Source organism: Bufo gargarizans, chromosome 5, assembly GCF_014858855.1.
Source record: "Bufo gargarizans isolate SCDJY-AF-19 chromosome 5, ASM1485885v1, whole genome shotgun sequence".
NCBI lineage: Eukaryota > Metazoa > Chordata > Amphibia > Anura > Bufonidae > Bufo > Bufo gargarizans.
In genome coordinates, this window is record NC_058084.1 from 161,680,164 (window position 1) to 161,693,886 (window position 13,723).

The 13,723-nt window shown below is 42.5% G+C and overlaps 1 protein-coding gene across 2 annotated transcripts in view; it reads right to left on the reverse strand.

The window, feature by feature from the left end:
- Nucleotides 1-3,702: 3,702 nt before the first annotated feature.
- LDLRAD4 (low density lipoprotein receptor class A domain containing 4) overlaps nucleotides 3,703-13,723 on the reverse strand; it is a 345,528-nt gene continuing 335,507 nt past the window's right edge. For both annotated transcript variants that reach the window (XM_044294711.1, XM_044294712.1), the window contains 2 exons: nucleotides 6,172-6,225; nucleotides 3,703-5,686 (listed from right to left, as the gene is read on the reverse strand). In XM_044294711.1, coding sequence (XP_044150646.1) covers nucleotides 5,144-5,686; nucleotides 6,172-6,225 — 597 coding nt within the window. In that variant the 3' untranslated portion in view covers nucleotides 3,703-5,143. The remainder of the gene's footprint in view (nucleotides 5,687-6,171; nucleotides 6,226-13,723) is intronic.

The following is a 13,723-nucleotide window of genomic DNA, read 5'->3' on the forward strand; positions in this document are numbered from 1 at the left end:
TTAAAACTAGACCAGGCCTATATCTCTAGCTGCTACCCAGCAGAAGATATGCAGAGTTAAAACAGCCCTGCCCCTTCAGCTGGCTGTAATCTCTGGAGGGAGCATTGGGGGAGCAGACAGCCAACAGGCAGAAAAAAAACAAGAAGAAAATATTTTTAAAAAATATATAAATTTGGCATCATAATCGCAGTGACCCACAGAATGACGTTATCATGTTATTTATACCACACAGTGAACTTCTTAAAAATAAATCCCACAAAACAATGTTAAAATTAGGTTGTTTTTTTTCATTGCCCCTAAAAATAAAATAAAAGTTATTTAATACTCTATATGTAACTCAAAATGGTTCCTAAAAACAACTACAGCTTGTCCCACAAAATTCAAAAAAAGGTCTCATACAGCTAAATTGAAGAAAAAATAAAAACGTTATGACCGTTGGAATACAGAGGGGAGGAAAATGTTACTGGTCCTTAAGGCTAAAATTAGTCATGCCACTAAGGGGTTAAAAATACTCTTGTGTCCCTGGAGTTCTGCGCCAACAATATTTACTTCAGACAAATTCAAAATCTACAATAAAATTTTTGGGAAGGGTTTTCAAATTTGAATGTGACTGTTAAGGGGTTAATCACAACAGCGCTTTTTTACAGCAGACTGCATATGGTTTCCAGCATTTAACCCATGTCCTGTACCATGGCTTCCCCGCCATGTTACTCCCATTCCAATGATATGTACAGAAACATATTACATCTCGCTGTACTCAATTGTGTTATTTTGGCTGCCCTCATACAACTTCGGCAGCTATATACAAAAATAACATTCCAATATTTCTTGAAAGATAAGATGCTGAGAGGAAGATGCATTCACTGGTTTCATAGTAATTCATGGTGAAGGATATGGGCGTGTACACACTGGCATAGTAAGCTTGTATTTATACCGTTTGGATTATTACCAATGCTGAGGGCATCTTTGGGAATTCATACCTAGTAATGCACTAAGCCCTAAAGCGTCCCTCCGGTTCTAAGGTAAAAAAAAATTATCAAAACAAATGCGGTTGTGTGAATGCTCCCTTAACGTGATTTTTTTTTCCTTCAAACGGTGGGTTAATGTAACCAAGTATCAGCGTTAACTCCCATATAACAAAGGTGACATTTCCCATACATAGAAGATAATAGAAATGTTATTTTCTACTCTCCAACAAGCCATGGCAGTGATAGCAGCTTATTAATAGGTGTGGCTTTATTTTGGACTGTGTTCAGACAGTCATAGCAGCTTGTGGTTTTGCTGGTGCAAGCACAATGGAAGGGAGGACACAGAAAATTTCATCAGTTGAATGTGTCCGCTGGAAGTAAATAAACTTAAAGCGGTTATCCCACAAAAAATATTCTAGTTTTCAAACCAGCACCTGGATGTTAATACTTTAGTAATTGCATGTAATAACATTTTTTTGTATAGCCAGCGAGTTATTCAATGTCATGCATCTATATAGAGCCACCTGCTGTTTATTTTTTTTTCTCATTTCTTTGACCTGCTCACTGAGAAGGCCGCACATGCTCAGTTTTATCCTTCAACTGCCTCCTGAGCTGTGATAGGGAGAGCTGAGACACGCCCCTGAGCTGCAGCAGAAGACACTCCCCTGAGCTTTCAGCTTGATATAAATGTAGCAGAGCAATGAATGTGGAGATCTCTGGATCCATGTGAGGTACAGGGCTGGTTCAAGCTTTGTTAGAAAGAGGTTGGCATATACTATATGATGTCCGATTTTCATTTTTTACCTTAGTTGTGGGATAACCCCTTTAAGCAGGAAATTCCGCCTAAAATGAACATGTCTCCAGCTAGCTGTTATTTTAGTGCAGAAAGCCCCAAAACAACATGGCTGCACTCTGCTCCACAAAGCTTCTATACGTGGGACCTCACTACACAAGACATGCATGGATGCAGAAGTGATTAAGAGCGTTCCAGACATTTTGTCATGGATAAAAACATGGCTGCTTTCTTCTAGAAACGGCGCCACACCAGTCCACAGGTCGTGCCTTGTGCTGCAGCTCAGCTCCACTGGAGTGAAAAGGGCTAATCTGCAATATGGCACACAACCAGATGATGTTCTTCGAATCCTGAACCCCTTTAACGTGACGCTAACTGTGCAAGAAGTTATAGACTTGGAAAGGGTGTCAAACTAACTCCATTCAGATGAACAGGACAGTCAGAGAAATCTGCCACATGTGGATTTACCCTTAAAGCCTAATGTTAAGCAGCATGGCACCAAGCTCTATTTATTTCTGTACCCTGTATGGTTTGTTCTCATAGAAAAATATGTTTCTAGCGTTCTTTAATAGAATATTAACAAGCCGTGTCCCTGGGTAAAGCAGCACAGCCTGTCATTCCATGTTAAAGCTGACCACAGACAGAAGAGATGCTGAACAGCCATCTTTGGACTCCCCATAAACAGGCCAACCACAGAACTGATTTCTGTTGAGGGAGAAGGACAAGAAGCCGTCAGACACCTCTGGTGCTGAATGGCAGGCGCTCAGTTCCCTTTGGTTTATGATGTGTGGTCAGCTGTACACTTCCTCTAAGAAACCGGTCTATATTATAAAGGACTCTACTACTATGCATCCCGTGAACTTTTAAAATCAAGGAGTAATCAACACATCTCTCCCAATGTCAGGGTCCTTCTCATCTGCCGCTCATTTGTTAGCAGTAAAGGCAGTCTGGTTTTAGAGGATGAGGAGCTGGAGATGTTTCCATGTGGAGTAATATTCTTCCACACTGTTCAGCAGTTATTCATATATGAAAACACTATGGACGTCTTTGAGAAAGCTTTACAATGGCTACCCAAGATCAGAGAGCGGCAAGAGCTGATGAACAGCATTGTGCCCGCATCCCTCATATCCATGGATCTCGTCTACATGAAGGGGTTATGCTGAAGAGGTTCTTTTTTTGTGTTTGATTACTGTATAGGAAAGACACTTTTAGCTTCCATCAGGGAAATGTAACCCTACAGACACGTGTGAAGTATGTGCTGGAAGTGTACATGCCAAGCGTATGCAAGTCTGCCCTGGCAATGTTAGGGCTGGTTCACACAAGCAAGTTCATAGCGGGAATCGCGCTCCGTGTGTGAACGGGATCCTCCGTTCTGGACTTGCAGGAGCACACATGATAATGATTTATAATGCTATGTGCCTCTGCACGACCTTGTTTCTACAGAATCATACTGAACTAAAGCGGTCACTATGATTCTCTAGAAGTATGGTCAAGCAGAGGCACATAGCATTATAAACCATGATCATGCTGTGCGCTCCTGCAAGTCCAGAACGGAGGATCCCGTTCACACACGGAGCGCGATTCCCGCTATGGACTCGCTCGTGCGAACCAGCCCTTACAAGGTACACATGTTCTTTTCTCAAGCACGTGTTTTTTTACTGCCTGCATATTCTAGAGTTTGGCCAAGTCTGGTTATTGATCCACAATCGTTGGCGAGTCATCAGTTAACAAAGAAATTTACAAGACTTCCAATAAAGCCAAAATGCAGATTCAAATCAGACAAACTTCCTTGACAAAACTTGCTAATAAGGCTGGGTTCACATTACGTTTCTGATATATGTCTGGTGTGTACACTGGGAAAGCTCCGGATGTACACACCAAATGTATATAGGGTTAGATTAGCCAGACGGGGGCTAAAAGAGCGTCCTTTTGGCCTTCACCTAACCAGTCAGATCTATTATTCCATACTATGGTACCCAGTAGACACACTGTAAAACATATTTTTAATTTCTTTTTTTTTAAACAATGGGTGAAGGATGGCACTGCATGGCATCCATTTAATGTATACATCCCCACACATATGTTTAGCAGGCGCCATAATCGTGATGTGAACAGAGCCTTAATGTGGCATCTTCACCTCAACAAAGCAAGCACAACAGCTACAACAGTCCATGGCTTTCTCTCAGCACTTCTATAATGAGTGACCACTTATTAGTCAGCAGATCCCTTTTTTAAAGGTAATAATACACAGTAATGTCGCCAGCAGCGTTCATGAGTACACATCATAATGGTGGTAAAACGAGCCGTGTAAAAAAAAAAAATGCCTAGAATAAATGCCACAGCCAAAAGATCGGCACATCAATACTACGGGATAGTGCGAGGCTTTTCAATTTTAGGAGAAATCAAGGACCAAACGATATTCAAGAGGGAGGAGCACCCCCCCCCCCCCAACCCAAGCAGATCCCCATGCTCAGTCTCCTCATCCATATTTTTTGGACTATGTTCCTGCATTCTACACTGATGACCTGTGGACCTTTACCTGTGTAATGTCTAGGTGATGACAAGAAAGTGAATGTCATTTGGTCCTGTATTTCAGGCCTTGGAGACCCTCATGGGCACAAGGACGTCTGTTGTGATCAGTCTAAAACTGGTTTTGGATACGTGACACTTTTTTTTTTTAAGCCACACAGTCTCATAGGAATGGACAACTTTTCTGTATTTTCTATGGGTTTCGAACACAGCTCCCACGTCACCGCGCAAACAAGACACCCGAAAGGTGCCGACTGTGTATCTTGCAATCTAGTGATGATGAAATCTGGGGTGGGTTCTTTGTTGCTGGGCATCTCAAATGCTTTATCCTCACAGTTAAAAACACTATGACAAGTTTCCCTCATATAGAATCAACTAGTGCAACTTTTTCCTCTATAAAAATAAAAATCAGTATTCATTCCATCACTGTACACATTGGCACACACAGAAGGGTTATGGACTTCCATAAAAGAATTAGCACTGCCCCTAAACACTGGCCGTCCGCCTAAAACCCCTAGCATTTCTACATAGACGCTTGTTTGTAAGTACATAACAAAGGCTCTGCAAAGCTCTGGTTCTGTGCCACATTTTCGTAAAGTTTAAATAAAGTGAAATATGATAAACATAAAATGACGTTTCCTGAAACAAAAGTATGGGTAAAACAGAAGGAAGGGGTGGATAATGAGATCCAATTGCATACAAACTCTGACTGATATCAGATACGCATACAATAAATATGTGCATTTGGCTTAACTTAAGTGTACGCCTTGAGGAACAACAGAGCTCAGGAAGTCACCCGGTCACCGTCATGTCAGCTTCCTTCACTTCAGGTCGTGAACACATTGGAGGGGATTCAGGCAATGTTTCCTGGCTGCCTATCTTTTCCACCGACAGGGACTATTGTGCTCTCCGGATCATTCTGTTGAAACTGAAGTCTGCTTCCTGTCTGAGACGGGGTAGAGGAGTTATTTTGCTGGTGTTGGAAATAAGATGACCCTGGGTAATGTCCCATAACTTCACTGTAGGTTGGTGGTGGCCCTTCCATGCGGCCACTGCTGCTATAGTTGGTTGCACTGATGCCGGAATTGCTGCTAGGTGGACACGGGCCCCCACTGTACATAGATATATCTATTAAATCACTATCAAAAATGGTCCTGTTCGGAGGTGCCCTGACAGATTCTCTGTTCAGTTCCATCTGTTGCTCTGGGTCCCGCAACTGGAGAGTGCATGGACCCTGGTAAGGTGGAGGCTCTTCACCGTCAGAGAGGGAAATAGTAGGTGGAAGGTCAATCTCATGCTGAATGTAAGGATATGTTGGTTGGAAGCGGCTGAAACGATCTCTCTGCATAAAGGAAGGAGCTGTGAATCTGTCTCTTGACCTCGGTGCATACATGATCTAGAAAATAGCATTAAACAAGAACACGCAATCACTTAGTTATACAGAAGCCCAGTTCACGCAATCAGCCTCATAGGAGGTAAATCCGTGAGTTCCTTATATGTAAAGGACACCTGTAGTGACAACCATATGTAAGCGCTCCATGATACTACCGGTATCTGACATCTCCGATCACTTCTATGCGGTGGATGATATTAGTGCACATCATATCAGCTTCCCATTTCTAACTGTATTCCCGGGAACTATGCAAACAGCCAGGAAATATGTTCATCTACTAATAAAGAAATAATTCCCAGACGTCTTGCATCTTATGGTGTTTATTATAATTTTTTTCCTTGTAGAAGATAACCAATTAAACCACTATTTGGTGAACTAAAACTTTACACATTTTCACACGTAGGAAAGCGTTTTGACTATACTATAGAGTTGTGGGGGCCTCACTTATTATCAAACATACATTCAATTGAAAGAAGATGAAATCATACCTCTGATGCGCCTTGTCGGGACACTAAGCTATCTGAAGGCCACAGACACCTTTCCTATTTAGAGAAGAGAAGAAAAATAAGCATAAAATAGTAACTGTACGTATACACATTTATTCAAGGTTAAGATATAGCAATTAAAAAGCGAGAAGAAGCCATGTCGTCTGATAGGTGCAGGTCACACATCCATCTCCTTCCCAAGCTGCCGCTGTATGAATGGAGAGGTGGCTGGGACTATGGAAACCGTCAAGTTCACTGTGCCACATCGTTTCCATAACTGCCAGAGCGAGCTCAGCTACTTCTACATCCCAGCCACCTCTCCATTCAGCCAGGCAGTGGCCTGCAGCCCGTTCTAGATATCAGTTCCCATGGTGTGACCTGCATCTATCACAGTCAGACATTTATGGACCATACTTTGGTAAAAGGCTATGGGCACCTTTAACATAGAATAAGATTATTTTTACATGTCACTGGTTATGATAAATAATAAGAACACGTTCTACTCATTTTCAGGCAGCAATCTTCCTTCATTCATTCTCATATCCCTTGATATTCATTTTGCAACCTGCCCCTAGTTTCAGACTTTTCTCAATTGGTTGCGTACCTCCCAGTAATATATGTTGGAAGTGAAGTTCGGTGTGCCCAGGATACTGCTGCCTTCCCCCTACAAACTGACTTGTGTGTGCTTTCCTCCCCATCTACAGCCGATGCGGGCTTTCCCCTTTTTGGATGCGTTCTCCTCTCTCCACTGTAATCTGCCATGTAGTATTCTGAGCTGATAAGCTGAGTGTTCTCTGCAGAGTGCATATGCAAGAGCCTGGGGTTGAAGGGGTAGCTCAGACATTGAATTTAAAGCAAACCTGTCACCACAAAATACAGTGCAATCTGTGAGCAGCATGTTATAGGGCAGATTGATATATATGTTTGGGAGAAGAGATTCACTAAAACATTTAAATTTATACATTTAAACCTCTGCCCCTTCTATACTCAAATGGGTATTCCTATCTTAGATAATGGGGCCATATTGCTAGGATATGCCCCCATTGTTTCAGATGGGAATACCCCTTTAAAAGAGTTTTCCCGAGACTTTAATACTGATGACCAATCCTCTGGATAAGCCATCAGTATCAGATCATGGGGGTCCGACACCCGGGACTCCTGCCAATCAGCTGTTTGAGAAGGTAAACCACTGAAGGAACAATCGAGTTCCGAAACGTGTTTTGTATACAGCAAATGAATAAGGGATTCACCATAACAAGGACTTACAATTATTTCCCTCCTACTAAAGCTTTTGGAGATTGACAATGGGAGATACTCAGCGGCGTAATGACATACATACGAGTCGTCACATGATACGCCATAGCACACGTGGGACGCCACGTAGGGCTAGCGGCAAATAACAACGCCAGTTCCTCAACTTTACAGTGAGACTCAAGACGTGAACCCTAAGCCGAAACACCCGGTGGACTGGTAACGTACACTAATATGAGTGTGTGGATATGACCATTTATATGTGTCTACTTCGGTGCAATTGTTGAATCACGGAGTGAAGTTAATATATTGAGGAGATAAAGTGTGTCTATATCTCGATACGCAGCGTATACCATGGGATGCTGGAAACTAACTGAACATGTGGCCTAATGTATGTAGCCGCTGATATATAAGCAACATTTATCGCAGAGACGTGTGTTCCATTGGTGAGCCGCAGCATGTGCGATTGACATGAGGATATAACCATCTACCACTGCTTATTCCAGTGAAACAGCTTCATTAAAAGTGTTGTTACATCAAGGAGAGACAGAGCAACCACTCTATAATACGTTATTGGATATGACTAAACAGATGGTATTGACTGGGCATTTGTTCTAATTGAATATAATCAGTGCCCCACAACCATATTTTTTTTTTTATGTAGATGTGATTCATATAGAACATCATATTTTATAGGCATAGAAATATCGTGTTATGTGCGTGCATTACTGAGCGGTATTCCCTGATCACATGAGCAGATCATCTTCTTGTTTTTATATATATTTTACATGTTTTACAAGTGTATGTTGAATAAATTAAATTTTTATTTCTGTGTAGAACCAGATATTTGTGTGCCCTCCAACAGTTACGTTATTTCCTAATCATGTTTGAGAAGGTACCATCGCGCACAGTAGCGCTGCAGCCTTCTCGCAGCTCACCAAGCACAGCATTGTTCAGTGTATAGCGGCTGTGCTTGGTATCGCAGCTCTGCTCCATTCACTTCAAAGAGGCTGAACTATGCCTAGGATGAACGCGTTGTCACATGCTCTAGGAAAAGCTGTCTTCTCAAACAGCTGACCGGCAGGGGTCCAGGGAGTCGGACAACCACCGATCAAATACGGATGACTAGGGATGAGCGAATCGTCTTCGGAAGAAACATCCGGATTAGCATAAAACTTTGTTCCAATACTGTACGGAGCGAGCTCCGTACAGTATTAGAATGTATTGGCTCCGATGAGCTGAAGTTATTACTTGGAAGTCTCACAAGACTGCATAATAACTTCATAAATAAATTTCTACTGTAAAAAAAACCATTTCCCAAACTTGGGTTCGGTTCCAAGGTACCACTTGGAACCGAACCAGAGTTCGGGAAATTGCTTTTTACAGTAGAAATTTATTTATGAAGTTATTATGCGAAGTTTCGTGAGACTTCAAAGTAATAACTTCGGCTCCCCAGAGCCAATACATTCTAGACCTGTACGGATCGCTCGCTCCGTATAGTATTCAAACTAAGTATTATGTGAATCGATTCACTCATCCCTAGGATAGGTCATCAATATTAAAGTCTCGGAAAACCCATTTAAGACCGCCCCTGTGCACAGTTTTCTATGTATACACATTTAGGGTCCATTCACGAGTACACAAAGTGGATCCGGATCCATTCAGCAACGGATCCAGACCCATTCATTTTCAATGGGGCCTGAAAAGATGCGGACAGCACACAGTGTGCTGTCCGCATCAGCACTCCCGTTCCACAAAAAGTAGAACATGTCCTATTCTTGTTCGCAGACATGGACAAGAAAAGGCATTTCTATTAAATGCCGGCCATGTGCAGTCCGCAAAATGCAGAACGCACATGGCTTGTGTCCGTGTTTTGTGGATCCGCAATTTGTGGATCGCAAAACACTTGCGGACGTGTGAATGGACCCTTATATAACAATCTCTGATAACACCTCCCTTGTGTACAAGTGACGTCAGGAAACTAGATATCTATCTGCTCAGCTCCTCCTGCTCTATAACCTGCTGATTGCTCAGCATTTTGGTGACAAGCTCTCTTTCAACTGCTGTCACGTGGCTGAAGATGCCATCTTGTGGTCCCTTTACACAGGCCAAATTATAGGCAATTACCAGGAATGTACTGTTTGTTCTCTAAGCAGAGATCTGGATTTATATGCAGCAAGCATCCCCCCCTGTATGAGGATGCTACTGTGATCATTTGTTCTCATACAGAATTACTGCTTATGGGCAGCAGACGTAGAGGGGGCAGTCTTTGTAGAAGAGTGATGTGTTACCCAGAAATAATGATTTTGGGTGCCAAAAAAAAGAGGCAATCACTAGATGGATAAGTGCTTGCTCGTGCGTCGGAATGTTTGTACGAACGCTCACCCCCCAATAACTGACCTCAGGATCAGCCCACGTAAAAGGACAATTGGCTATAATGAGATGTACTCTACTCATCACACTATTGTCCATAGAATGAATATGATAAAGTACCAACAGGTATGAACGTCATTTAGTTGCACTGGATAGCACAGAACAGTTCTGCATACTACAGGCTTGTCCATGAGCCAGGTCCCTTTAAACCCAGATAGCCAAAATCCTCCTCCCCCTTTACTTGTAGCTTGTTAACTCCTGGATATTGAAGAGTAGGAGTCTGGCACATGAGTGACTTGAACAGGTTTAGGCTGCAGCACTTGATGCGTAAATGGCTGCCAAACATTTTGGATCTCATGAGTATTACATTATGTAATCAATACATGCAGACCCTGCAGCCACCAGTAGATGGCACCACAGTTATATACATTTTCAGAGTTTTTAAAAAGGCTCAAAACCAGTCAATTCCAGGACGCTAAATGATCTCTGTGCACCGTACACCTACCTGGGATTTAAAGCAACTCCACTATTCTATTGGCTACCAAAAAGGCACATAATGGCCGGAGGATAGTCAAGGTACATACTAGGTGCTGTAAATCCATCAGTAACCCAGGATGAGCAGCTACCAGGATCTGAAGCACATTAGATAATGACTAGATCACAATATTAGTACATTAGTCTGGAAGGGGCTACAAAGTGTCTTCTAATGGTTTCCAGAAAACCACAAGAGGACTTGGACCATCCAGGATGATACACTGTATCCAAAATGCTGCACGTCTCTTAAAGGGGTTGTCTAGGAATTCACCATTTCTAACAGGTGACGGCAGCCGCCTCCCCTAATCCTGAAAGGATCATACTTGCTTGCTCCGGTCCTCTGCGCTAGCTCCTGGTCTGGGTTTTCTTTTCTCTCTCCCCGGCATGGTCACCCGATTCTCTTCAGCCATCCGTTGGCTTCCGCAGTGATATGTCTATTGTGGACACACCACCGCTGACTCCGGCGGTTGGCTGAAGGGGATCGGGTGACCATTTTGTGGGATACTGTTCTATGGACAAATGAGTCTAAATAGGATTTCTTTGTACCCACAAAGATCTCATTATGTCTGGTATAAAGCAAATACCACATTCCACAGTAGGATGATCATGTCTGCAGTCAAGCATGGTGGCAATGGTATTTAAAGAGGACCCATCACCTTTCCTGACATGTCCAGTTTATTAACTACTTATATTCTCCTTGTAATAACAATCCTGGAGCATCTGTTCTTATCCAATGCTGTGTCATTTCTTTATTATTCATACTAAAAGTTTATGAATAAAGGTACAACTGGATGTTACCAGTGGGGGCGTATCCATGCACAATCACTGATTGGACAATGTCAGAATGCGCAGGGACGCACCTCGACTGGTAACGCTCAATGGTACATGTATTCATAAATGTCTTGTAGGAATAATTGTGGAACGGCACAACACAACATACAGACACAAAAGTAGATGCCCCAGAGTTGTCATCACATGGGGAATGCAAGACTTTGAAGGAAGATTTATAAAACTGGTGTTAAGTAGAACTGGCTTAGTAGCCCATAGCAGCCAATCAGATTCCATCTTTCATATTCCAAAGCAGCTGTGAAAAATGAAAGGTGGACTCTGATTGGTTGCTATGGGTTACTAAGCCAGTTCTACTTTACACCAGTTTGATAAATCTCCCCCTTTATTTTTATTTTACTCACTTACAGTACAGACCAAAAGTTTGGACACACCTTCTCATTCAAAGAGTTTTCTTTATTTTCATGACTATGAAAATTGTAGATTCACATTGAAGGCATCAAAACTATGAATTAACACAGGTGGAATTATATACATAACAAAAAAGTGTGAAACAACTGAAAATATGTCATATTCTAGGTTCTTCAAAGTAGCCACCTTTTGCTTTGATTATTGCTTTGCACACTCTTGGCATTCTCTTGATGAGCTTCAAGAGGTAGTCACCTGAAATGGTTTTCACTTCACAGGTGTGCCCTGTCAGGTTTAATAAGTGGGATTTCTTGCCTTATAAATGGGGTTGGGACCATCAGTTGCCTTGTGGAGAAGTCAGGTGGATACACAGCTGATAGTCCTACTGAATAGACTGTTAGAATTTGTATTATGGCAAGAAAAAAGCAGCTAAGTAAAGAAAAACAAGTGGCCATCATTACTTTAAGAAATGATGGTCAGTCAGTCCGAAAAATTGGGAAAACTTTGGAAGTGTCCCCAAGTGCAGTCACAAAAACCATCAAGCGCTGCAAAGAAACTGGCTCACATGCGGACCGCCCCAGGAAAGGAAGACCAAGAGTCACCTCTGCTGCGGAGGATAAGTTCATCCGAGTCACCAGCCTCAGAAATCGCAGGTTAACAGCAGCTCAGATTAGAGACCAGGTCAATGCCACACAGAGTTCTAGCAGCAGACACATCTCTAGAACAACTGTTAAGAGGAGACTGTGTGAATCAGGTCTTCATGGTAGAATATCTGCTAGGAAACCACTGCTAAGGACAGGCAACAAGCAGAAGAGACTTGTTTGGGCTAAAGAACACAAGGAATGGACATTAGACCAGTGGAAATCTGTGCTTTGGTCTGATAAGTCCAAATTTGAGATCTTTGGTTCCAACCACAGTGTCTTTGTGCGACGCAGAAAAGGTGAACGGATGGACTCTACATGCCTGGTTCCCACCGTGAAGCATGGAGGAGGAGGTGTGATGGTGTGGGGGTGCTTTGCTGGTGACACTGTTGGGGATTTATTCTAAATTGAAGGCATACTGAACCAGCATGGCTACCACAGTATCTTGAAGCGGCATGCTATTCAATCCGGTTTGCCTTTAGTTGGACCATCATTTATTTTTCAACAGGATAATGACCCCAAACACACCTCCAGGCTGTGTAAGGGCTATCTGACCATGAAGGAGAGTGATGGGGTGCTGCGCCAGATGACCTGGCCTCCACAGTCACTGGACCTGAACCCAATCGAGATGGTTTGGGGTGAGCTGGTCCACAGAGTGAAGGCAAAAGGGCCAACAAGTGCTAAGCATCTCTGGGAACTCCTTCAAGACTGTTTGAAGACCATTTCAGGTGACTACCTCTTGAAGCTCATCAAGAGAATGGCAAGAGTATGCAAAGCAGTAATCAAAGCAAAAGGTGGCTACTTTGAAGAACCTAGAATATGACATATTTTCAGTTGTTTCACACTTTTTTGTTATGTATATAATTCCACATGTGTTAATTCATAGTTTTGATGCCTTCAGTGTGAATCTACAATTTTCATAGTCATGAAAATAAAGAAAACTCTTTGAATGAGAAGGGGTGTCCAAACTTTTGGTCTGTACTGTATATAGCGCTGACATATTCCACAGCGCTTTACAGACATTAGCATCACCAATGTCTGCCCAATGGGGCTCACAATCTAAGTTCCCTATCAGTATGTATTTGGAGTGTGGGAAGAAACCGGAGAACCCAGAGGAAACCCACAAACACAGGGAGAACCTACAAACTTCATGCAGATGTTGTCCTTGGTCAGATTGGAACCTAGTACCCCTGTGCTGCAAGGCACCAGTGCTAACCACTGAGCCACCGTAGTTACTAAAACACATGTCAAGAGGAGTGACGGCATCTTGAACAGCTTGCCAATACTGAAAGAACCATAAATTCTGCATTGCATTATGAAAACTATAGGATCACATAGTTTTAACATATTAATGTCATGTGACATTATATTTGAGGACCCGCTAAAGAAAATAATGACTCTTATGTGACTGTGTTGTATATAGCTGGCACCCCATTTCTAGCATCATAAAGATAAAAAATAGATTTCAAGGGGTTATCCCATGATTAAAGGGGTTCTACAGTTTGTTTTAACTGATGATCTCTCCTCTGTATAGATCAGGGGTGCACAACCTGCGGCCCTTG